This window comes from Caretta caretta, chromosome 14, assembly GCF_965140235.1.
Source record: "Caretta caretta isolate rCarCar2 chromosome 14, rCarCar1.hap1, whole genome shotgun sequence".
Classification (NCBI taxonomy): domain Eukaryota; kingdom Metazoa; phylum Chordata; order Testudines; family Cheloniidae; genus Caretta; species Caretta caretta.
The window spans coordinates 37,574,820-37,600,853 of record NC_134219.1 but is presented as its reverse complement, the minus strand read 5'-3'; the positions used below and the strand labels follow the sequence as shown (position 1 = coordinate 37,600,853).

The following is a 26,034-nucleotide window of genomic DNA, read 5'->3' as shown; positions in this document are numbered from 1 at the left end:
ATTGGTAAGGAGAGTTTTTTCTTGCAATAGAGGATAAATGTCTACCTAAAACGGTGGTTTCTAGCTGGATTTTTGTTTGTTTGTTTGTTTATTTTTAATGAAGTTTGGGTCTCCGTGTAGAGTGTCCCACTGCAGGACAATGAAATATTGTCCTAGGGAACGACAGGTATTTGCCTGTTTAGGATAAAAACTTTCAAAGGGCTCTAATAGCGTTAGACTGTCCATTTCCACTGCAATTCACCTGGAGTTGGCCGCCCAGCCACTGCAGTTCCGAGCCTTATTTGCTTGGTTTGTTTCTTTGTTGTGGCTTCCCCTAAAATATAAAATCCTGACCCGTTTCAGCAGTGGAACTCCAGCCTGTCAAAGGACACTGTTCTGCTTTGATAGACCAGGAAGTGAAATGTATGACTGTTTGAACCAATATCTATCTGTGTTTCTGTATGGTTGTACATGAGACCCATCACCACAGTACTTAGGTGCTTGGTGTGATCTGTCCATTTACTACACAGGTTTCCAGAGAGATTCACGTTTTGTTTAACCTGCAGTCTGATCAGATGTGAAATCTATCCCAGGGGTCAAGTGAGATGTTTTTTTCCCCATTTCCCATCCCCTAGCCTCCACTCTCTACTTAGCTATTGTTCAATAGCTAGCTGGGGGACAATGAAAACAATGCTAATGTTTTATTGAGTGACTGTTCTTCATTTATATCCCAGAGTGAATTTCTTTCCCGTACACACAACCTATGATGAATCCAGAACAGGGAAATCAAACGTCCATTGCAGAATTCATCCTCCTGGGATTCGGCACTCTCCCTGAACTGCAAATCCTTCTTTTCCTGCTGTTTCTAGTGATCTACATTACAACCATGGCTGGGAACATCCTCATTGTGGTGCTTATTATCGTTTATCGCCACCTTCACAACCCCATGTACTTCTTCCTTGGGAACTTGTCCTGCCTGGAGACCTGCTACACTTCAACCATCCTGCCCAGCATGCTGGACGGTCTCTTGAGTGGGAACAAAACTATTTCATATAGTGGGTGTCTCACACAGTATTATTTCTTTTCTTCTCTAGTTGTTACAGAATGCCTTCTCTTATCTGTAATGTCATATGATCGGTATTTAGCAATATGCAATCCAATGCACTATGCAGCCCATATGAGTGGCAGGTCTTGCCTCCAGTTTATAGGTTGCTCTTGGACAGGTGGCTTCCTATGTACTGGCATAATAATATTGCCGATATCCCAGTTATCTTTCTGTGGCCCCAATGTTATTGACCATTTCTTTTGTGATCCTATCCCCCTGATAAATCTCTCCTGTAATGATCCTCACCTGATGGAAATGTTGGCTTTCACACTCAGCTTGATTTTCTTACTGGTCCCATTCCTAATTACCTTGATGTCCTACATCTGCATCATTGTGACCATCCTGAGAATCCCTTCCACCAGTGGGAGGCAAAAGGCATTTTCCACCTGCTCCTCCCACCTCATTGTGGTGACCATGTATTATGGAACTCTACTGTTTGCCTATATGTTCCCAACAACCAACACACTGAGAGACTTCAAGAAAGTTGTCTCTGTCATCTACACTATCCTGACTCCCCTGGTCAATCCCCTCATCTACAGCCTGAGAAACAAAGAGGTCAAGGAGGCTCTGAGGAAAGCTAGCAGTAAATTCATGTTTGGACGACACTAACCCATCAATTTCCATAGTTTAAAATAAAATAGACATACCATAGGCTGGTTTAGTGCCTGAACTGAAGCCTGGTATAGTCCAAGATCGTGTTTCCATTAGCTCATTAGGCTTCCTGTCAGACTCTTACAGAGTCACAGCCATACGAGAAAGTGGAGACAGATAGGTCCTTAAAAAATGGGGTCACAGGTTTTAAGAGGTCTATGTAAGATACCACAGGTGAGTACTACCGAGCTGGTGGGAGTTTGGAACTTGTGGCTGCTCTAAGTTCAGACAATGAGGGGCGATTGTGCTCAGTGAGAGGGTGCAGGGATAATGGCCTCACTTGGAATGCTGAACATCCATTCCTTGTACGGTGAGAGACTTACATAAACACACACACACACATAAAAATACATGATTCCTTCATTATACAAATATGCAGTTGAAACATCACCATGGAATGCTAATGTTAGGAAATTGTATCATTAAATTGTGTTTCTTATAGTGTATTTCATCCCCAGGATTCCTTCAAAAAGAGTAGAAAAGCAAAAGGAAACCTTCTAACCTCTGCCACAGAACACAGGATGCCCATATAGTGCCCATCTATAAAAAGGGAAGTAAGGACAACTGGGGAATTGCAGACCAGTCAGCTTAACTTCAGTACCTGGAAACATAATGGAGCAAATAATTAAGCAACCAATTTGCAAACACCTAGAAGATAATGAGGTGATAAGTAACAGTCAACATGGATTTGTCAAGTACAAATCATGTCAAACCAACCTGATAGCTTTTGTTGACAGGGTAACGAGCCTTGTGGATGGGGGGAAGTGGTAGATGTGGTATATTTTAACTTTAGTAAGGCTTTTGGTATCATTTCATATGACCTTTTCATAAACAAACTAGGGAAATACAACCTAGATGGAAGTGAGCTATAGCTCACAAAAGCTTATACTCAAATAAATTTGTTAGTCTCCAAGGTGCCACAAGTACTCCTTTTCTTTTTGTGAATACAGACTAACACGTCTGCTACTCTGAAACCTAGATGGAGATACTATAAGGTGGGTGCATAACTGGTTGGAAAACCATTCTCAGAGAGTAGTTATCAGTGGTCCACAGTCATGCTGGAAAGGGGATAACGGGTGGGGTCCCACAAGGATCGGTTCTGAGTCCCGTTCTGTTCAATATCTTCATCAATGATTTAGATAATGGCATAGAGAGTACACTTATAAAGTTTGTGGACAATACCAAGCTGGGAGGGGTTGCAAGTGCTTTGGAGGATAGGACTAAAATGATCTGGACGACCTGGAGAAATGGTCTGAAGTAAATAGGATGAAATTCAATAAAGACAAATGCAAAGTACTCCACTTAGGAAGGAACAATCATTTGCACACATGCAAAATGGGAAATGACTGCCTAGGAAGAAGTACTGTGGAAAGAGATCTGGGGGTACTCCCTTGATGATTACTCTCTGGGAAAGGTTTTCCAACCAGTTATGCACCCACCTTACAGTACCTCCATCTAGCCTATATTTCCCTAGTTTGTTTCTGCATTACAATGGAATGCTGATAATCTGTTCTAATCTACCAAGTTAAAAGCAGCCGACTGATGGAAAGAGAGGCCAGAGTGACTAATTCACAGTTTAGACACTTGCGGAGCATCTACACTGCAGCCGGGGGGGTGGGAGGGTGGGGGGGGGGGTGAATGGCAACTTCTGTAGACGTAGCCACTCTAGCTGTACTCCAGCTAGCTCGCTAAAAATAGAAGCGAGAAAATGGTGGTATCGGCTTCAGTGCCGGCTGCACAAGCAGAATATCCCCTGGGCAAAGGGGCACTGCGGGCAGCAGAGAGTGAGGGATGGGAAAGGGGCAGCTCTGCTGTATCATGGATACTAGGGATAGCAGAGGGTGAAGGCTGGGAAAGGGGCGGCTATACTGGAAAATGGGCATCAGGGAAAGTCAAGGTTAATGTGACACATGTTTTATGCATCTTTTCTAATGATCTCTAGATGGCAGCTGTTCATATGGAATGGCAAATAGTCAGGAATTGTTAAATCCATGACTTCAGTTAAAAAAATATTGCTTAAATCGTTAAGAGTCAATAATCTTGGAATTAAAAATTTAAGCCACAGTGTGTGAAGATTCTGGTCCATCCCTGTGTTAGAGCCAATTTTCCGTTTAGACATGTATCCTTCAAAGTGTTAGGCAACGGGATTTCCTCGCTGTCTGCAATAGTTTTGCCAGAGATTATTTAAAAAACAAAAAACAAAAAAAGAAACCTCTTTTTCCAAAATACAATGATGTGAGCCACAAATGTTCCACATTTGGGCATTATGAACAACAAAGCTTTGTGGACACACAATTATTCACACTGGTGATACATTGGACTGAGACCTTATGACATGGTTAGGGAGCAAATTATGCTAGGAGAGGACTGGGAATAACAATCTGCTAGTTTGTTTTGCTTTCAGAAATAAGTGCATATTTGTATTCTTCTGTAAAGGCTGGAACAAACCTTTCCTTCAGGACAAGAAGCACAGTTTTGTAGTCAAGTTGCAGAATATATTGCAATACACATAACTGAAATGATTATATTGACTGTACCCAGATTGGACCGGCTAGTGTCATAAATATAAAGGGAAGGGTAATCACCTTTAAAATCCCTCCTGGCCAGAGGAAAAATCCTTTCACCTGGAAAGGGTTAAGAAGCTAAAGGTAACCTCGCTGGCACCTGACCAAAATGACCAATGAGGAGACAAGATACTTTCAAAAGCTGGAGGAGGGAGAAAAACAAAGGGTCTGGATCTGTCTGTGTGATGATGCTTTTACCGGGGACAGAACAGGAATGGAGTCTTAGAATTTAGTAAGTAATCTAGCTAGGTATGTGATAGATTATGATTTCTTTAAATGGCTGAGAAAATTGCTGTGCTGAATAGAATGACTATTTCTGTCTGTGTGTCTTGACACTTAAGGTTTTGCGTAGAGGGATTCTCTATGTTTTGAATCAAATTACCCTGTAAGGTATTTACCATCCTGATTTTACAGAGGTGATTCTTTTTACTGTTTCTTCTATTAAAATGTTTCTTTTCAAGAACTGAATGCTTTTTTTTATTGTTCTAAGATCCAAGGGTTTGGGTCTGCGGTCACCTATGCAAATTGGTGAGGATTTTTACCAAACCTTCCCCAGAAAGTGGGGTGCAAGGGTTGGGAGGATTCTGGGGGGAAAGACGTTTCCAAACGACGCTTTCCTAATAAAAATAAACCCAGATAAATGTTTGGTGCTGGCAGTGGAAGTCCAAGGGCAAGGGGTAAAATAGTTTGTACCTTAGGGAAGTTTTAACCTAAGCTGGTAAAAGTAAGCTTAGGAGGTTTTCGAACACATGAGTTATGAGGAGAGGCTGAGGGAACTGGGATTGTTTAGTCTACGTAAAGAAGAATGAGAGGGGATTTGGTAGCTGCTTTTAACTACCTGAAAGGTGGATCCACAGAGGATGGATCTAGACTATTCTCAGTGATAGCAGATGACAGGACAAGGAGTAATGGTCTCAAGTTGCAGTGGGGGAGGTTTTATATTGGATATTAGGAAAAACTTTTTCACTTGGAGGGTGGTGAAACACTGGAATACGTTACCTAGGGAGGTGGTGGAATCCCCTTCCTTAGAAGTTTTTAAGGTCAGGCTTGACAAAGCCCTGGCTGGGATGATTTAGTAGGGATTGGTCCTGCTCTGGGCAGGGGGTTGGACTAGATGGCCTCCAGAGGTCCCTTCCAACTCTGATATTCTATGATTCTATGATCTGTACCCTAGAGTTCAGAGTGGGGAAGGAACCTTGACAGCTAGTGTCAACATATAACACTGTCCTCTATAGGACGGAATCTGTACTGTTCAGTTGCTTATCAAACATTCCAACAGACCAATTAGAGGCCTACAGTTCTTGTACAAGATTATCTAATTTGTACAACTGCTGTGGCACTGAAGATCAATGTAACCCTGAAACTTGTCAGGGTTTTGGGAACAAACTATTTGCATTTTATAATCCCGGGTCTCTAACCTCCATGCTTCCATGGTCTGGGCTTTTTGAAGAAGCCTAATGTAGTTAGGTGCCAAACTCTCATAGCAATTCCGTGGGAGATGGGTGTTTATTGTGTACGTTACCAGCCTTTGAAAATCTCAACCTAAATGTGTAAAACACCTTGTTGCATCTGCATTTTATTTGAGCAGCAGCCAGCACCTCTCGTTTTAGAAATGCCATTGAGATAAGGGTAACATTTTCAAAAAATCTTCAGCAAACTTCAAAAGTGACACAGGAGCCTAAATCCCATTGCCTTTCAGTGAGATTTAGGCTGGTAAGCCTTCGTAACTAAGACACTTTGGAAAATGGGATGTAGGCTCCTAAATCACTTAGACTCTTTTTAAAATGTTACCCAAACAGATTGAATGAGCTTATTGGATGGGAACTGAGTACACGTGTGCTTGCAATGAAGGTCAACAGGGGGGTTTATTGCAGAAAATGAAAGATCAGCTAATGCTCTGCTGAGATTTTAACAACTTTCTAAGGGAACTGGATGGGAATTCAGTGTCTAAATCATTTAAGTGGCTCTGAAAATCTCAGGTGTAAATTTTATTTCTAGGGTTAATGAGTTATTTCTTGACAGTCAACGTAGCATTCACGCAATAAAGACAGAGATTTGTTTTAGCATTAGAAGTTTCTTCCCTCTCCAGGTCTTTCCCTTTGAGATTAGAAGTTTGACTCTACTGACATAGTGTTTGGTTTATTTTTAGACAAACTTTTCCTTGCTTGTTACGTTCCCCAGAACAGATGTGCCTTGGGAGACTGCACCTTCCCACAGAAGGATACATAATGAATCAGAAAAGACTTTCCCCACTTGGCGGAGGGTATGAGGCACAGGGCATGTTACTTGACATGACAATGGCACCTCAGTAGCTGTTCTGGGATATGACATTCTATTTACTGGGAACATGGAAGTACGTCAATGAGGTAGGGAGAGACGATGGACTGAATAACCTGGATCCTGGTCCCTGATATTCTAAGTGAGGAGGTGACAACAGAGACTCCAGCTGCTGATAGACTCGTTTTAGAGGTAAATCCATCTTTTCCTTCCTGCTCCTTTCAGCACAAGGTTCTGGAAGAAACATAAGTTTGTCATATAACTGATTCCATGGGAATCCAAGGGGAACTGGGCAATGATCTCTCTTAAAGTCCCAGCCCAAAGCAAAATGACTGAATTTGGACAAAGAAACGACCTGCCAGGTCACTGCTATCTTAGCTACTTATCTGGCCCCCATCACCATGGTATCTGGGCACCTCACTGTAATGAATGTATCTATCCTCCCACCACCCCTGTGAGGTGCTATTATCCCTGCTTTCCAGATGGGGACCTGATGCACAGAGGGACAGATTTACAGAGGGGTTTGGCACCTAAAGATACAGAGACAGTCCTAGTGGGCGTTAGGTACCACACCTACTCAGGCATCAATCCACATTTTTAGGTACCTACCGGCCTTTGTAAATTTGGCCTGACAGTCACAGAAGTCGTTTGACAAAGGAGGGAATTGAAGCAACATCTGCCAAGTCCACGGTGAGCTCTTCAAACACTGGAGCATCCTTCATTCCACTTCAAGCTTTCCTCCATGCTACACACAAGATTGTACTTTTCTTTCTGGCACAGACCTCGCTGGAGCATTGGGAGGATTAGTGAGATGATGCGGGTACAACAGAGCTGATATTTGCTGCTGTGCTCAGTGCTAAGAGAGCAGACACTGGCTATATACAGGCTTGGCAGAATTTGATTTTATTTGTACAATTTCAACAAATATTGTTTTGTATTTTTAAGTTTCTTTGTATTTTTAACTATTTTAGTTGCAGGAAATTCAGTGTGGGGGGGTTGGGGTCAGGGTTAGGGCAATGGGGTTGCGGGGGACTCCCAGCAGTGACAACAGAGGTACAGGTGGCTCCCTACATGGCCGAGGGGGTCCAAGACACTGTGGTGTAAGGTGCAGGGAAGGCGACTGCTCTGACCCAGCAAAGCAGAGATCTGTGGCCAGGGCTGCGAGGAGGAGGAGAACTATGAGCCCTGGGCCATAGCAGAGGTACACCCCCTAGTTGAAAGGTTCCATCTATGGGTAGAAGCCATCCAGCAGCAGGGTGGCCTTCCCCACTGCCAGGGACTCCTCCTCCTCCTCGCAGACCAGGCTGTGTCTCTGGGTTCTTTCCCTCCAGGACCACAGCCTGTCCTGCACCTTGCACCTGCAGGGATGGGTGTCACCGTGCTGTGAGAGCTGGGGGCACAAGGCTCCCTGCATGTCTGCGGGGCCGGTGACACCCATCCCTGCTGGAGCATGGCATGGGGGAGGCTGTGCTAATGCCGCCTGTGACCGATATATTCTGTTGTTGGATTCAGTGTCTCAGCTGACAGAGACGTTTACCCACATCTATCAATTGAAACCGAATCCTGTCGAGTCGAGCTATAAATTTCACAGAAGGCTCAGAGCATTAGCTGTCCAAATCCCATTGAAATCAAAGTGTCCCATCCTTGAAGTCAGTGGAAATTTTATCTTTGATGTCCATGACAGAAGCTCAGACTGAACAGTATTATTCCTGAGGTGTAAAATTAACTCCGTGCATAACTCTGTGCAGGGATCAGGTCCTTTCTTAGCAGTTAATAAGGATTAATAAATGTGTCTAATAAAAGATATGACCTCAACCACCTTGTCCTTATGAGGATCAGTAATGGCAAGAGAGACAGTCATCATAGAATCATAGGTCTGGAAGGGACCTCAAGAGGTCTTCTAGTCCACTCTCCTGCATTCAAGGGAGGACTTAGTATTATCTAGACGATCCCTGAAAGGTGTTTGTCTAACCTGTTCTTAAAAATCTCCGATGATGGGATTGCCTCCCTAGCAATTTATTCCAATGCTTAACTACCCTGACAGTTAGGAAGTTTTTCCTGATGTCCAACCTAAACTGCCCTTGCTGCAATTTAAACCTATTGCTGCTTGTCCTATCCTCAGAGGTTAAGAAGAACAATTTTTCTCCCTCCTCCTTGTAACAACCTTTTATGTACTTGAAACCTGTTATCATGTCCCCTCTCAGTCTTCTCTTCTCCAGACTAAACAAACCCATTTTTTTCAGTCTTCCCTCATAGGTCATGTTTTCTTGACCTTTCATCATTTTTGTTGCTCTTCCCTGGACTTTCTCCAATTTGTCCACATCTTTCCTGATATGTGGCGCCCAGAACTGGACACAATACTCCAGCTGAGGCCTAATCAACGTGGAGTAGAGTGGAAGATTTACTTCTCGTGTCTTGCTTACAACACTCCTGCTAATATATCACAGAATGATGTTTGCTTTTTTTGCAACAGTCTTACACCATTGACTCATATTTAGCTTGTGATCCACTATGACCCCAGATCCCTTTCCGCAGTACTCCTTCCTAGGCAGTCCTTTCCCATTGTGTATGTGTGCAACTGATTGTTCCTTCCTACGTGGAGTACTTTGAATTTGTCCTTCTTGAATTTCATCCTATTTACTTCAGACCATTTCTCCAGATTGTCCAGATCATTTTGAATTTAAATTCTATCCTCCAAAGCACTTGACACCCCTCCCAGCTTGGTATCATTGGCAAACTTTATAAGTGTACTCTCTATGCCATTATCTAAATCACTGATGAAGATATTGAACAAAACCAAACCCTAAACCAATCTCTGAAGGATCCCACTTGTGATGCCCTTCCAGCTTGACTGTGAACCACTCATAACTACTCTCTGGGAACTGTTTTCCAACCAGTTATGCATTCACCTTGTAGTAGCTCCATCTAGGTTGTATTTTCCTAGTTTGTTTATGAGAAAGTCATATAAGATGCCTTTTTAAAAGTTAACATATAACAAAAGCCTTATTAAAGTTAACATATACCAAATCTACCCCTTCCCTCCATCCACAAGGCTTGTTATCCTGTCAACAAAAGCTATCAGGTTGGTTTGACATGATTTGTTCTTGACAAATACATGTTGACTATTACTTATCACATCATTATCTTCTAGGTGTTTGAAAATTGGTTGCTTAATTATTTGCTCCATTATGTTTCCGGGTACTGAAGTTAAGACGACTGGTCTGTAGTTCCCCAATTTGTACTTATTCTCCTTTTTAGAGGTTGGCACTATATTTTCCCTTTTCCAGTCCTCCGGAATCTCTCCCGTCTTCCTTGACTTTTCAAATCTCATTGCTAAGGGCCCAGATATCTCCTCAGTCAGCTCCTTGAGTATGCTAGGATGTGTTTCATCAGGCCCTGGTGACTTGAAGACATCTAACTTGTCTAAGTAAATTTTAACTTGTTCTTTCCCTATTTTAGCCTCAGATCCTACCTCATTTTCACTAGTGTTCACTATGTTAGATGTCCAGTTCCTCCTAAACTTTTTTGTGAAAACAGAAACAAAAACGTTATTTAGCACTTCTGCCATTTCCGCATTTTCTATTATTGTTCATTGAGTAACGGGCCTACCCTGTCCTTGGTCTTCCTCTCACTTCTAGTGTATCTGAAGAATGTTTTCCTGTTACCTTTTATGTCTCCAGACAGTTTAATCTCGTTTTGTTCTTTGGCCTTTCTCATTTTGTCCCTGAATACTTGTGTTATTTGTTTATATTCATCCTTTGTCATTTGACCTAGTTTCCACTGTTGGTAGGACTCTTTTTTGAGTTTCAGATCATTCAAGCTCTCGTGGTTAAGCCAGGGCGGTCTCTTGCCAGACTTCCTATCTTTTCTACACAGTAGGATAGTTTGCTCTTGTGCCATTAATAATGTCTTTTTGAAAAATTGCCACTTGTCTTGAACTGTTTTTCCCCTTAAACTTGCTTCCCATGGGATCTTATCTACCCACTCCCTGAGTTCGCTAACGTCTCCTTTCTTGAGATCTATTATCTTTATTGTATTGTTTCCCTCCTACCTTTACTTAGAATCATGAACTCTGTCATTTCATGATCACTTTCACCCCAGATGCCTTCCACTTTCAAATTCTCAACCAGTTCCTCTGTATTTGTCAAAATCAAATCTACAACAGTCTCACCCCTAGTAGCTTTCTCCACCTTCTGAAATAAGCAATTGTCTCCAATTTGGCAGTTTGAAAAAATGGCAGATACGACAGCCGCAAAAAGAGAGAATTAATATTTTTTAGGCAAATGTAAAGAAAAGAAGAATAAAATGTAGAGCTAATAAAAATGTCTCTTGGAATATTTTCCATCAGAAAATACCAATTCATCAAGATCAAAATGTTACATGGAAACCAATTTATTTCTACAAAATTTTGTTTGGGAAAAAAAAGTTGTTAGATATTGTTTTATAAATGAAATAAAATAAAATAAAATTTCAATAATTTTAAAACTTACAAATAAAATGCAATAACAATAAAAACCAAGTCATCTAAAATAAAAATAATCTAGAAATAAAATTAATGACAAATGCATTTTAAAAAAGTCAAAATTGGCATGAAAACCATCATCTGAAATCATGGAATTACCCATGAAATGGAAATTTGGGTTCCTCACTGCTCTACTAATATGACAATATAACATTTCTTAAAAATTTCCAATAGAAATAATTTATGCAAGAGAGGGTAATTTTTTAGCAAAATGGGTGGATTCTCGCTTTAAAAGGAGATTGGGTAACTGTATGACCAGCAGTAACATTTCCAACACTGGGGGCTAACTGCAGGGTTTTTCAAATTTCATTCTTCCTTGCATAAGATGGTCACCTGGCTGAGTCTCTGTATGTGGAGCGTCCTACTGCAGGACTATGAACTATTGTCCTAGCAAAGGACAGGTGTTTCTGTCTGTTTAGGAGAACCTTTTCAAAGGACGCTAACAGAGTTAGGCTGCCAATTTCCCCTGCAATTAACTTGTAGTTGGCTGCCCACCCATTGCAACTCCCAGCCCTATTTGCTTGGTTTCTTTCTGTGTTGCAGCTTCCCCTCAAATATAACATTCTGACCCATTTCAGCCGTGGAACTCCAGCCTACTTTTTCTGCTTTTAGACACCAGACAGTGATATCTGTTACTAGTTGGACCGATACCTACCTAATCTGTTTCCTCTATCTGTGTTTCTGTGCGGTGGTGTGTGAGCCCCAACACCATAGTACCTGAGTGCTTGGTGCCATCTGTCAAGGTACTACACAGGTTTCCAGAGAGATTCACATTTTGTTTAACCGGCAGTCTGCTCAGATATGAAATCTGTCCCAGGGATCAAGGGAGATGGCATTTCCCCACCCCTGTCTTCTATTCTCAACTCAGCTATTTTTTCGGTAGCCAGAAGAGGGAGACAAAGAAAACAATGCTGACATTTACTGAGTGAATGTTGTTCATTTATATCACAGAGTTAATTTCTTCCCCATAGGCATGCCTCATGGTGAGCCCGGAACAAGGAAATCAAATGTCCCTCACAGAATTCATCCTCTTGGGATTTGGGACTTTCCCTGAACTGCAAATCCTTCTTTTCCTGCTATTTCTTGTGATCTACATTGCAACCATGGCCGGGAACATCCTCATTGTGACCTTAGTTGTGACTCATCAGCACCTTCACACCCCCATGTACTTCTTCCTGGGAAACTTGTCCTGCTTGGAGACCTTCTACACCTCGACCCTCCTGCCCAGGATGCTGGCCAGTCTCCTGAGATGAGGACAGGACTGTTTCATTTAGTGGGTGTCTCACACAATATTATTTCTTTGGTTCTCTGGCAGGTACAGAATGCCTTCTCTTATTGGTGATGCCTTAGTATCGGTATTTAGCAATATGCAATCCAATGCACTATGCAGCCAGTATGAGTGGCAGGGCCTGGATCCAGCTCGCAGGTGCTTCTTGGATAGGTGGCTTCCTAGGTAATGGCATAACAACGTTCTCAATATCACAGTTAACTTTCTGTGGCCCCAATGATATTAACCATTTCTTTTGCGATCTTATCCCCCTGATAAATCTCTCCTGTAATGATCCTCACCTGATGGAAATGTTGGCTTTCACACTCATCTTGATTTTCTCACTGCTCCCATTTCTATTTACCTCGATGTCCTACATCTGTATCATTGCGACCATCCTGAGAATCCCTTCCACCACTGGGAGGCAAAAGGCCTTTTCCACCTGCTCTTCCCACCTCATTGTGGTGACCATTTTTTATGGAACTCTGCTAACTGTCTATATGTTCCCAACGACCAACACACTGAGAGACTTCAAGAAAGTTCTCTCTGTCTTCTACACTGTCCTGACTCCCCTGGTCAATCCCATCATTTACAGCCTGAGAAATAAAGAGGTCAAAGAGGCCCTGATGAAAACTTGGAGGAAATGCAGTTTCTGACAATGTTAGCTGATCTGTTTCCTTAGGTTACAATGAAATTGATATAACATGGCGTGATTTGGGGTCAGTATCAAAGCCTACTAAAGTACAAGGTCACGTTTCCATTTGCTTCCATTGGTTTCTTGTCATGCTTTTGCAGAGTCACAGCCCTGGGAGAAATGGAGGTACATAGACCTTTTAAAACCCCATGACCCCATTCTTTTTCAGACCAATATCAGATGCCATTGGTGGGTACTACTGGGCTGGTGGGAAACTTGAACTGGTGACTGATCGAAGTTCAGACAATGGGGGGAGATTGTGCTCAGGGAGAAGGTGCAGGGTAAATGGATGCAGTTGGAATGCTGAGCATCCATCCCTTGTAGGGTGAGAGATACACCCAGACACATACAACACCTACATTATAAAAACACACACAACACCTACATTCCCATCTTTAAAAAAGGGAAGAAGGAGGATCAGGGGAACTACAGGCCAGTCAGCCTCACCTCAGTCCCTGGAAAAATCGTGGAGCAGGTTCTCAAGGAATCAATTCTAAAGCACTTTGAGGAGAGGAAAGTGATCAGGAACAGTCAGCATGGATTCACCAAGGGCAAGTCATGCCTGACTAATCTAATTGCCTTCTATGATGAGATAACTGGCTCCGTGGATGAGGGGAAAGCAGTGGACATGTTATTCCTTGACTTTAGCAAAGTTTTTGACATGGTCTCTGTCATAAATATAAAGGGAAGGGTAAACAGCTTTTAAACCCCTCCTGGCTAGAGGAAAAACCGTTTCACCTGTAAAGGGTTAAGAAGCTAGGATAACCTCGCTGGCACCTGACCAAAATGACCAGTGAGGAGACAAGATACTTTCAAAGCTGGATGGGGGGAGGAGAAACAAAGGTTCTCTCTGTCAGTGCAAAGTGACAGCAGAGATGTGGTATCTGCTAGTTTTCCATAAGTCTCTCAGGGTTACCCAAGATAACTTTGGGGATCTCTGTCTTGCATCTGGAATGTTTCCTGAAAGTGTCCAAACAGCTCAGAGAGACAGAACCATTCCCTGGATCCATTCTTACAGCTGTCTTCCCCGGAAAGCAGTCTGGCAAGTTTTTCCATCACAGCATGGTTATTTTCTCTGTTGACTAAATGCAGACTGGGTCTATGGATTTCCCTTTGTCTAACACAATGACCCGTGCTTTGAAGTTAGCATGTTCTTCATTTACATTTCCAAGGCTCCAATTTCATTTGATGGGCAAATGTAATTACTGGGATACATGTGATGTAAATTGCAATGTAACAGCATACAACAATCCTTCCTTAGTTTTCATGAAGTTCACACGTCAAGTAAATTCACACTTTTGATCTAGGGTTACTTAAGTACAGGGATAGCATACAACGGGTTACAGATAAGTGAAGGCAATATCCCGTTTCCTTTGAACTAAATTAACACTTGAGTGAATTAGTACACTTAACATTTCTTTGATAGTCACACGTTAGTGATGGTAATATAGCATGTAGTTCTGTTTATTTGCCTGAGATAGAACTTGGGGTTTTGTTTGCCCACTTGAATTTTGAGGTTTTTAAAATAGAATTGTGTGTGTCTCATACCCATATCAACAGATGTGAACAAAGGGGGGCGGGACACACTGTGTGTTGCTTCTGCCTACAGCCAGATGGGATATTTTAGTACAAAGAGAAAAGATACAAAATAGAGTTCAAGTCTTGCTGGATATGGCGCTGGAGGATCAAAAGCATCACACTTTGGGAAAAATTCCACAAAGACCAACAGACTTTGTTTTTGCTTTCAATTTTACATGTGTCACCAATTGTCGCCATCCCCAAATCCATGGCCAGTTCCATCACAAACACCAGATCTTATTCTGATTCTGGATGTGTTGCCCAAATCTTTCTCGTCTTCTTCTTGGCTTCAGCAGATTTTGCCTTACTGACCATCATGGTACTATGAGTCACTGATGAACAGGACAGCTTGTGTCCAAATGGCAGCCAGTGCCTGGATCAGTGGTATTCTCAACTCTGCACTGCACACTGGGATCATCTTTGAAATCTCCTTCTGTGCAGGCAATGTGGTGGATCAGTTCTCCTGTGAAATCCCCCAGCTCCTCAAGCTCGCGTGCTCTGACTCGTACCTCATTGAAGTTGGGTTTCTCATCTTTAGGGGGTCTTTCATGCAGGTCCCCACATCTGTACCCTAGAGTTCAGAGTGGGGAAGGAACCTTGACAATATGTTAGTCATCTTTTTATTATTTTAACCTAAATGAGTATACATCATAGAATATTAGGGTTGGAAGAGACCTCAGGAGGTCATCTAGTCCAATCCCCTGCTCAAAGCAGGACCAACGCCGACTAAATCATCCCAATCAAGGCTTTGTCAAGCCAGGCCTTAAAAACCTCTAAGGATGGAGATTCCACCACCTCCCTAGGTAACCCTCCTAGTGAAATAGTGTTTCCTAATATCCAACCTAGACCTCCCCGACAGTAACTTGAGACCACTGCTCCTTGTTCTGTTTTCTGCCACTACTGAGAACAGCCTAGATCCATCCTCTTTGGAACCCCCCTTCAGGTCGTTGAAGGCTGCTATCAAATTCCCCCTCACTCTTCTCTTCTGCAGACTAAATAAACCCAGTTCCCTCAGTCTCTCCTCATAAGTCATGTGCCCCAGCCCACTAATCATTTTCGTTGCTCTCCACTGGACTCTCTCCAATTTGTCCACATCCGTTCTGTTGTGGGGATGTAAAAACAGTGTCATTCTTGCTATGGTGGAAAGACTGTTTTAAAGAAAAACTTTTCCAGAGTTTCCAAAATAAAATCTGACTTGGACTAAGGAGGCCAAATCTGGATTCCATAGAAGTGATTGGGTTTAGCTCCCCACTTCAAAGAGATCAGGATTTGGCCAATAGACTATCTACACAAGGATCCAGATTTGGCTGACAGCACCCTGGAGAAAGCGAGTGTGACAGAGAGGTCAGGGTCAGATTTCCCAACTCAGCTAGATCAGCACCAATGCAGAGTAGACCCAATGACATCACTAGTTGACTCCTGGTGAGGTTTTGGCCCAAAGTCTCTGGGCTACACTCAGTAGTGACATGAACACTGGTATAAGTTTCTTGTCTGGGGTCATTTTGTTCTAGCCCTGGTGTAAGTGGTCAAGTGCCATCACATGCACTGATCTGGTCTTCCATACGCCTTCCCATGTAGATATACTCACACCCAAGCTGAGAAAGGATCTCAGAAGTTGGCCTGTTGGTAGTATTAGAATATCATCTTTGTGCATGGTTGTGTACACTACATATATGACAGACAAAAGCAGAGTATGTGATTAGCTAGAGAGACAGACAGACAGGACCATTCCTTGTCCTAACCCACAACCTCATTTAGTGATAATGATCGATTTCTATTTGATTGTGAATTACATGAGCTAGCTAGCTAGTGTGACAAAGTTTCTCCTCTACCTTGGTGGGTCTTGCGCTTATTGGTGGATTTGCTCGCCTTGGAGCTTCACGACAGCCCTCAGTTTGGCCATTTTTGTGAACCCACAGTCCAGGTCAACTCCTCCTGTGTCTGACCAGGAGTTGGGAGGTTTGGGGAGAACCCGGGCCCGCCCTTGACTCCAGGTTCCAGCCCAGGGCCCTGTGGAATGCAGCTGTCTAGAGTGACTCCTGAAACAGCTGTGCGACAGCTACAACTCCCTGGGCTACTTCCCCATGGCCTCCTCCCAACACCTTCTTTATCCTCACCATAGGATCTTCCTCCTGGTGTCTGATAATGCTTGTATTCCTCAGTCCTCCAACAGTCCACGTTCTCACTCCTAGCACCTCTTGCTCCCAGCTCCTTACACGTGCACCACAAACTGAAGTGAGCTCCTTTTTAAACCCAGGTGCCCTGATTAGCCTGCCTTAATTGATTCTAGCAGCTTCTTGATTAGAACACCTGCAGCCAATCAGCCTGTCTGTCTTAATGGTCTCAAGAAGGTTTCTGATTGTTCTGGAACCTTCCCTGCTACCTTACCCAGGAAAAAGGGACCTACTTAATCTGGGGCTAATATATCTGCCTTCTACTACTCTCCTGTAGCCATCTGGCCTTTCCCTGTCACACTAGATAATGAATAATCTATGGAAATTATTGTGCAAATTATTGTGCTGCTTTTCCTGTTAATGATTGTCTATGTCCAGATCATGATTTTCTTATAAGTATTCCTTATTACACATTATTTAGCAAAGATTTTGTATGATGATATCTTACTCCATCACTCATTTACAAAGAGCTCATCCTAACGCACTTAGTGTTTGAACTTTGAGCTGTTTTGACCGGATACATTTTTAACATGCTCTGGTTTGCTTCTCTGAACAAATGGAAGAATCACAGACAGGTTAGAAGAGACCTCAGGAGGCCATCAAGTCCAATCCCCTGCTCAAAGCAGGACCAACACCAACTAAATCATCCCAGACAAGGCTTAGTCAAGCCGGGCCTTAGGCCAATGCTCAGCTGATTTAAATTGTCATAGCTCTATTGAAGTCAACAGATCTCTGAGAATTTACACTAGCTGGGGATCTGCTCCAAACACTCATGATTATGAATCTAAAACACATGTCCTTTGAATAATCTGTACAATGGTCCTGATTCCGCAGCCACTTCAGCACGTTCATATGAGTTGCCCCATTGAAGGTTTAAAGGTAAACTCATGTTAAAGTCCCTGTTGAATATGGGTTAGGCCTATGGATAGGGCTTAAGCCTAACTCCAAACCAGTGCCAGACTCTGACACTCTTTCCATTTCTCTCCTTTCCCAGTCAAATAAAGTCCTGCAATTGGTGCATTGGAATTACTCTCCCCGTCTGGCGTCTTTCAAAAATTAGGATTGTGGGACCTGACGTGTCAGTGACTTTCGGCACCACACCGATGAATGGAGTAGAGAGAGAGAGAGCAACATTGACAAGGACTTGCACAGAGAAAGGACGCAGTGCCACTGTCCATGTCATCAGTGTTAGGCGTATTCTGATGTGAGGCTCCCACAGTCATGCCAGTTGAAGCTGTTCCAGTCTGGAAAAATAATTAAAGAGTTGTTGGAGCAGGGGGTCTGGACACTGGGTCTCCCAGGTGAGTGCTTTGACCACCAGGCTACAGGGTAATTCTCATGTGCTCTCTCTCCCTCTCTGACCAATGATTCTTTAATTATTTAATTCAAAGTGGAACAGCTTGAACAGGAGAGGTTGAGGGAGCCCCACATCGGAATATCCCACAACCAAGTGATTAGGACACTCACCCAAAAGTGGCAGATCCCCCTTCAAATCCCTTCTCCTCCTCAGGCTGAGGGGGGACTTGAACTGGGGGTTTCCCCATGGCCAGGTAAGTACCCTAACCACCGGGCTAAAAGTTAAACAGGAGGGCCTTCTCCTTCTCACACAAAACACCAGAGGTGCCTGATGCAAGGAGAGGGTTCCCACTTATGCATCACAAGCAGGGATAGGCATCACCCAACAGTTCTACATAGGCAACTATCTCTGTGAGGGGGCGGAGCCTGGCACATCCGTATCTAGTCATCATCTCCCAGTGGTCAGGTAGGCACCTCCCCACCACCTGCTGGCAACTGTGGATCCCATTTAGGTGTTTACCTCTCCCCATTCATTGAACAGGGAGACTGGGCTCCGAACACGGGCTTTAGGAATCATGGGGATTTTCTAAGTGCCTAAATGTTAGGTGCTGCAACGCTCATCGTTAGAATATCTAAAGGCAAAATTTTTAAAGGTATTTAGGTGCCTGGTGGGATTTTCAAAAGCATTTAGGTACCTAAATCCAATTGAAATCAAAGGGTGTTTTGAAAGTCCTACTAGACGCTTAAATACCTTAAAAAATCAGGTCCTAATTCCTTCTGTGAATCTAGCCCTGAGTGTCTGATATCCCCTAAGAGGCTTTAACAATATCATCCCAGAAGACTGAAGACAGATCCAAAAACAATATTTTTGAGCCCTTCCTGACACTGAAGGGCTTTGTAAACTGCAGCCATATCCAGACATGGGTTCTACTAATGGCCCTGTCCCTTTAAAATGAGCCAGACACAGACCCCAGGACCAAACACTCATGAGTTTGAGCTTTTAAAATATAAGGCTGCTCCCTTCTCAACTGAGATAGGGACCACCTCACCTCTAGATCATGCAGAACAATCTGGTCCCAGCAGGGTACACGAGAAAGGCTGATATTCATTGGATAGCTGACAGTCAGTGGTAGCTGGGCAGCTTTGAAAATGAGACCTCTTTGAAAATGCCAGCTGAGGGCTTTGTCAAGTGGAAAATTATCTATTGTCAGATTTTACAAATGACCCCTCTCTTCATCATTGGCCAAACAGAAACATCCATCCCTGAGCTTTGCAGTGTTCAACATCCAGCCTTGCCTTCATCACTGCCTAGGGGTGCACAGGGACCATTCCCCCGCCAGGCCGCTAGTGACTATGTTGGCATAAGCATCAAAGTTTGTGCCTTGTGATGGCTTCATGGTGGCCTTAAGAAATGGACTGGGGGTCTTTGTGCGGTTTCTAGAAGACGTGTCCCCAACACACAAACGTAGGCATCACTGGAAATAGATTTGCACTCTTTTGCTCCATTACAATAGAGAGGTCCAGAAGTATGCAGAAAGGAATCCTCTGTCCTATATAGCAAGGGTCCCTCCAGGGCAGGGGAGAAGCACACAAGCGGGGAGTGGGGAGTGAGGGAAAATTGCACAGCTGCCACCTGGGCTTCTATATATACTACTGAAAAATGTCAGACTTCAGAACCTTGGGCTAATCATCTGGCTGCTCAGGGTTAGGGTGGTGCAAAGAAAATTAGGATACAAGGGGACAAGACAGGAATCTCTGTATATTAAGTCTGGGATATTCAAAGGGGTCTAAGGACGTTTGAGAGGGGCTGAGGTCTCAGTTCACGCCCCATTTCCATGTGGATGCTACAAATATTGTCGAGCAGGATGGGACAGGCTGGCTCGGGAGATAAGAGATGAAGTTGCTGCTTTCACCTCTAAGTCACCTGTCCAAACCCAGCCCCACTGAGCAGGAGCCGAGGGCTAAATGCGCAAAAGCATTTAGGTGCCGAAGTCCAAAATTTACATCCTCTAAACCTCTGCTCAGCTGCTGGCTAACCCTGTAAGCACCTACATTTCCCTGGATAAAGTCCACTGTGGTCGCTATTGCAGAGGTATGCAGATGGTGGTGTATCAGTTGTGGAAACCCAAGGTTTGCTCCAATAGGCTCTTTTGCAAATGATAGGTGTAATGTTTCTGAAGTTCAAGTGAAGCCCAGGACTTAGAACTTGAGAAGATAGACACAGCGTTAGGATTATAAAGGGATTTAGGCACCTACCTATTCTAATAGGTGCCCAGTGGGATTTACAAGAGCACCTAAGCAGGTTAGGTGCCTCACTCCCATTGAACGTCCATGGGATTTAGCCACCTGGCTTACTTAGGAGCTTTGATTAATCTCCCTAGGTGCCTGTCTCCATCGGTAGGTGCCTAAATGGCTTGAGCAGTGCAAGACGGTATATTCCTGAGGTACAAGGCTGGGAGCTGGGGGGAGCTGTCTGGTGCCTTTCTTTGGGGGATTCATGAGTGGCTCTGGGAGCATTCATGTAATCTAGCTGGGTGTGTGGCTTCACATGCTTCTGGACTCAGTGATAACAGTACCTGGAGGGGTTTGCTGTTAGTCACTAGGAGAGCATTGTGAAAGACACCCCAGGCTAGTGAATTCAGGATCCACAGCAGTCCCACAGTCCCAGGTTGCACCCTGGGGAACATCATCACACACTCCCACTCTGCCTAGGCACACAGCATGATGGGAATGCTTTGCTCAAATGGTGACTTTTGGCTGGTGTTGGATCACAAGTCACTTTGTTATTGGGGGAGGGGTAATAAAGGGTTATGTATCCTTCTTGTGTGAATCAAGGGCAGCAGAACTGTGCTTGACATACCCCAATTGAGGATCTCACCCTCAACTAAACTGCACTTGCTAAGCAGGGGACATGGGTGCCAAAGGCCAGGGGAGTTATGGGGGTGTGTGTACCTGCTTGCCTGCCTGCTTGCCTGCCTACTAGCGTGGATCCTTCGTAAGGGGTTTTGGACATGGTTTGTTTCTTTCTCTCTCCACTGTGTAATAACAGAGCTGATTAAGATTCATTTGAGAGTCCTGTTGCAGACCAATAGAACTAAAACTGCTAATAAGCAGGTCTAAGCATGAGTCCTGCTTTAGGACAGTGTCTCTGATGCATAAGGCTCGCCCAATAACAGCTGAAATCACTGAGAGCTGTGTTATGTGGTGGGACCTCACAACATCCCAGAAGGTGCAGGATGGCTGGCGCAGCAGAGCAGCAGGGGCCAGAGCCACTACCTTTACATCGGAGAGAGCAAGGTGCCTTTCTTTCCATCCACCAGGGTGGGTACTGAACTCCACAGATGCACCTCTGAACTCTGGGCCTTTACTGACCAAGGACAGCAGCTGTGAGTGGGGTGCGGTGAAGGGATGGGCACCTTACAGAAACTTTTGGTTGTGGGACTTAAGAACCTGAGGCAAAAGGACACTGCCCAACATATTCTGGGGTGGGTGTTTTGCTCATGGTTTATGTTATGAATCCTGCTTGCAGTGTTTTCCCAAGTTAATGCCAGGTTCCTTTCCCCTTTTTTATTGTAAGCAGAGTCAGGATGAGCTCCACCCTGACATCGAGTGGTGAGTTGTGGCAAGTTGTGGAAAAGAACTTCAGGGGCTGATCTCATTTGCATAGGTACACACACCCCGCCTAGCATGAGCCCATAGCTGCCCAAATGGTCACTTTGGCTGGTGTGGGCTCCCCAGTGTCTCTGTTATTGGGGCAGGAAGAATAAATTGTTATTATCCTGATTATGTGAATCAAGGACAGTGGAACTGCACTTGGCCTTTTGTTATGATGGAGGGGCTTGCCATCAACTAAGTAGCACTCGCTAGACAAGGGACATTGGTTCCAAAATTCAGTGAATTGAGAGAGGTGTTAGTACTTGGTGTTATGGGTTCTTTTGGGGGAGGCTTTGAAACATCAGTTGTGCATTCTTCTTTCTCTAGTGTGAAATATCAGAGTTAATTTTGGGTTTATTAGGAGTCTAGCTACAGGTGCTGAGCTGAATTTGTTTTGGGCTTATGGTGGACTAGCACTGAGGTTCCTACTACTACAAGATGAAATTGCTAAAATTACTGAGCACTGTATTAAGCAGTGGGGAACCTGACAATATATTGCTGAGTGGAGTAGGATGGTGGGAACTGCTTGCAGGATGGCTGGTAGAGCAGAGCAAAGCCCTATGGAGCGCTGGGGCAGTCTACTTAGGATCATGTAAGGTGCCCCTTACCACACACACACACACACACACACACCCCAGACTGGGGAGTAACACTCTGCAGATGAACTTTTGAACTCTGGCGCTGGGCTTTTGGGTTCTGGGACTTTGGGTGATCTTTGGGTTGCTGGACTCAAGAGATATTTGGGTTGTTAGACTCAAGAACCAGAGGGAAAGGACATGGCCCAATCTGCTGGGGTGGGTCTTTGCTCATGGTTTGGTTGATGAACCCTAGTTGTGGTGTTTTCCCAATTTAATGCTGATGTCGTTTACCTCATGTTATTAAAGATTTTCTGCTCCACCGAGAATCTGTGCTTACAAGAGGGGAAGTATTGTCTCTTTGAGGCACCCAGAGTTGTGTGTAAGATTTTCCCAGGTCACTGGGTGGGGTCTTGAGCTGGTTTTGCATTTGCTTTGTTGAGAGGGAACCCCTGTGTAGTGAACCCGGCCCTTGCTGCTACCAACTCGGCCTGGCAGAAGGGTTACATTATTAAAAGTTTCTTTTCTACACTCGGACTCTGTGCTTGTGAGAGGGGAAGTGTTGCCTCTAGAGGCGCCCAATGGGGGATGTGTAATTTTCCCAGGTTACTAGCTGGGGGATCAAGCCAGTTTTGTGTTGTATTATTGAAAAGGAACCCCTAGATATTGAACCCGGCCCTTGTTGCTGCCAACTCCAACTGGCAGAAGGGTTACACAGGTTTCTTAAAAGTGAAGGGGCAGGTTCTCAGTTGGTCTAAATCATTATAGCTGGGTAGGTGCGACCGCGTGGTACTGCCGGCTGGGATTGCTGCCTGAGGCAGAAGCCTCCAGCTCGCATGATATTCCAGGCAGGACTGAATCTCCATGAAACGAAACATAAAGAAGAGAATTATCTGGAGTCTCTGACTCCCATTTGGTGCTCTAAGAGGAGAATGGCCATGTCTGTCCAGCTGCCCCGATCGACCTCACCAAGGTCTGCCAGGAGCACCCAGGAGGCATGCGCCAGCTATCAGCCCTACTGCACCGTCTGCTGTGAAGGCAAGGAGCTGCTGCTGTGTAGCAATGCAGTACCGCGTCTGCGAGCAGCACCCAGGAGACGTACAGTGAGCTGAGCGGGCTCCAGGCTTGCCGTGGTATGGTGTTTGCACAGATAACCCAGGAAAAAAGGCAAGAAACGATTGTCTGCCGTTGCTTTCACAGAGGGAGGGAGGAACGGAGGGATGGGGGGCCTGATGACATGTACCCAAAATCAACCGTAACAACGTTTTTGCCCTATCAGGCATTGGGAGCTTAACCCAGAATTTCAATGGGCAGCGGAGACTGCGGGAACTGTGGGACAGCTACTCACAATGCACCGGTCTGTAAGTCGATGCAAGCCACGGTATTGAGGACGCACTCCGCCGACTTAATGCACTTAGTGTGGACATACGCGATCAACTGTAAAAAATCGGTTTCTAAAAATTGACTTCGATAAAATCGACCTAATTTCGTAGTGTAGACATACCCTAAGGCAGTTAAGCATCTAACTCCCATTGTGCAGACAATGGGCTTTGGGCACCTGTTTTCCTGAAACCACTCTGAAAATCCCTGTCATATCCCACACCTTGGAGCAAGTGTCCACTGTCTGCAGCACCCACACCCCCTTGGTTCTGCTCTAATTACACAGGATGCTGCAGAGTCAGTTACAGGTCCCCTGCAGAGGGCCAAGCCCATTCCTGGGGCCTCTCCATAGAAATCAGGAATTAGTACCCGGGATACATGGTGCCCATTCTGTTGAGCTGTTTTCTACTCACTACCCTGATATTTTTTTTTCCTTTGACTACAGGGGTGTGAAAGGGACAATTCACCTTGGAGGTCCCTTGAATATGTGCCAACTACTTATGCCAAACTATTTGTTCTACCTTGTATTTAGTTGTGACACTCTGAATTCCTTTCCCACACCTGAGAAAGAGCTCTGTGTAGTTGGAAAGCTTGTTTCTCTCATCAACAGAAATAGGTTGGGTCAATAAAAGATATTACCTCATCCACCTTGTCTCTCTGTTCCCCGAAACAGCATCTTTAGAGAGCAGGACAGTCCCTGGTCTTAGCTTCCAGCACTAGACGTATGAAAGGAGAGGAAGTCTCAATTCCACCCCATGTCCACATGAATGCTATAGCCATCTCGGCGCAGGATGGGACGTGCTGGCTTGGGAGATAACAGATGAAGCGGCTGCTTTCATGTCTAGGTCACCTATTCAACCCAGCCCCGGTGAGCAGTGCCCCAGTGTCCTCCCGTTCTGAGCTCTGTGAAAAATTGCCTCATCTCCTTGGACACGTCATGAAAGCACGCACCAAACATCTCATCCATCCAAACTAGGATGCGTTAATCCCCTGTGAGGAGCCTCAGCAGAGACCATGGACCAGCGCGGACCTGAAGAGATCATCTCAAAATGGGAGAGGGTAGATCAGGCTCCCAGTCCCCTACACTACATGGTCTCTCCATGGAGATTGCGATAGCCATCAAAGGAGCCAATTGTTGCCAGTCAAAGTAAAGGTGGGTTCTGTAGGGATGGGCTTTAGTGTGGAACCAGAACCTCAGATCTTAAGCCCCCTCACCTGAGCTTTGGGGAAGTGAGGATCCCAAGAAGGAGCCCAGTGTCTGAGCTGGGCCCATCTCAAATTAAGTTGCAATTTCCTGATAGAAATAGTTTTCTTCTGTCAGCCACACAACCCTCAGCTCTGACATAGCAGGGAAGGCCCGGTCCTGATCCCACTGCAGTCACTAGCAATGCTCCCACTGACTTCAGCAGTTCCAGGGGTGGATCATAGAGGTGCGCGCCGTGTGTTCATTAGAGCATATTTCTCCAAGGAAATTTCTTCATTTCACAAGTTTTTTGTTTCATTTTCCCCCATTCCATACAGAGGTGGCCACATCAAGCAAAGGACATTTGTTTGGATGGAAATGTAGGTGGGAAAGGAAATGAAGTGATCTAGTCCAGGGTTGCACAGTTAAGAATGGAGAGAGCTACAAACATGGGCTGGGGCTTCCAAGCTGACTTACCCCAGTTCAAAGAGAGAGACGTTAATGGCATCCCTGTGTGTTCCCACACTGGTCATTGGTGCTGATATGCTCCCCCCATGGAAACCAGGAGTGATTCCACTGGATTCAGTGAGACTCGTTCTTCTCGCCCTCAGCCTGGTGTAAATAAAGAGTAACTCTAGTCGAGGAAATGGAGCTGTTTCTCCTCTTACTCACCCAGTGAGTGACTCAACAGAGTCAGGCCATTTCGACACTATGGACCTTACAGCTTTTACCTTTACCGCTGTGTCTACCCTTCGGATCTTACTACCTTTACCGCTTGTGTCTGTAAAACTTTTGTCGGTCGGGGTGGTTTTTTCACATCCCGACTGACAAAACTGGTAGTGTAGACAAAGCTTAAGGTGGGGGCTTTTGGTTAATTTATTGTTAGTTATGTTAATTGAAGGATGAATTCACAGCCATCAATCTCAATGAAGTCTGTGATTGATCCCGTCATTCGTACCTCGCAGTTTAACAATACAAGGCAGCAGAAGGAAACTGGAAGTTATGGAGGGGCTTATAACTCCGGAAGCCCTTGGTCAAATGACAACAAATTTGGAACTCGAATGCTACCCAGGCCTGCCTGAGGCACCCGAATTTCAAAGCTATCTGAGTAACCATTCAGCTTCTAGTGCACTTC

At 44.5% G+C, this 26,034-nt stretch overlaps 2 protein-coding genes across 2 annotated transcripts; both read left to right on the top strand.

Moving 5' to 3' along the window:
• The first annotated feature begins 742 nt into the window (after positions 1-742).
• LOC142068961 (olfactory receptor 11A1-like) lies at positions 743-1,693 on the top strand. Its single transcript, XM_075119077.1, has one exon. It carries the CDS (start codon positions 743-745, stop codon positions 1,691-1,693), a length of 951 nt encoding a protein of 316 aa, XP_074975178.1.
• A 10,385-nt stretch (positions 1,694-12,078) lies between these two features.
• LOC142068960 (olfactory receptor 10A3-like) lies at positions 12,079-13,021 on the top strand. Its single transcript, XM_075119076.1, has 2 exons — positions 12,079-12,347; positions 12,634-13,021. The coding sequence occupies exons 1-2, from the start codon at positions 12,079-12,081 to the stop codon at positions 13,019-13,021; spliced, it is 657 nt and encodes a 218-aa protein (XP_074975177.1).
• The last annotated feature ends 13,013 nt before the right edge of the window (positions 13,022-26,034 follow it).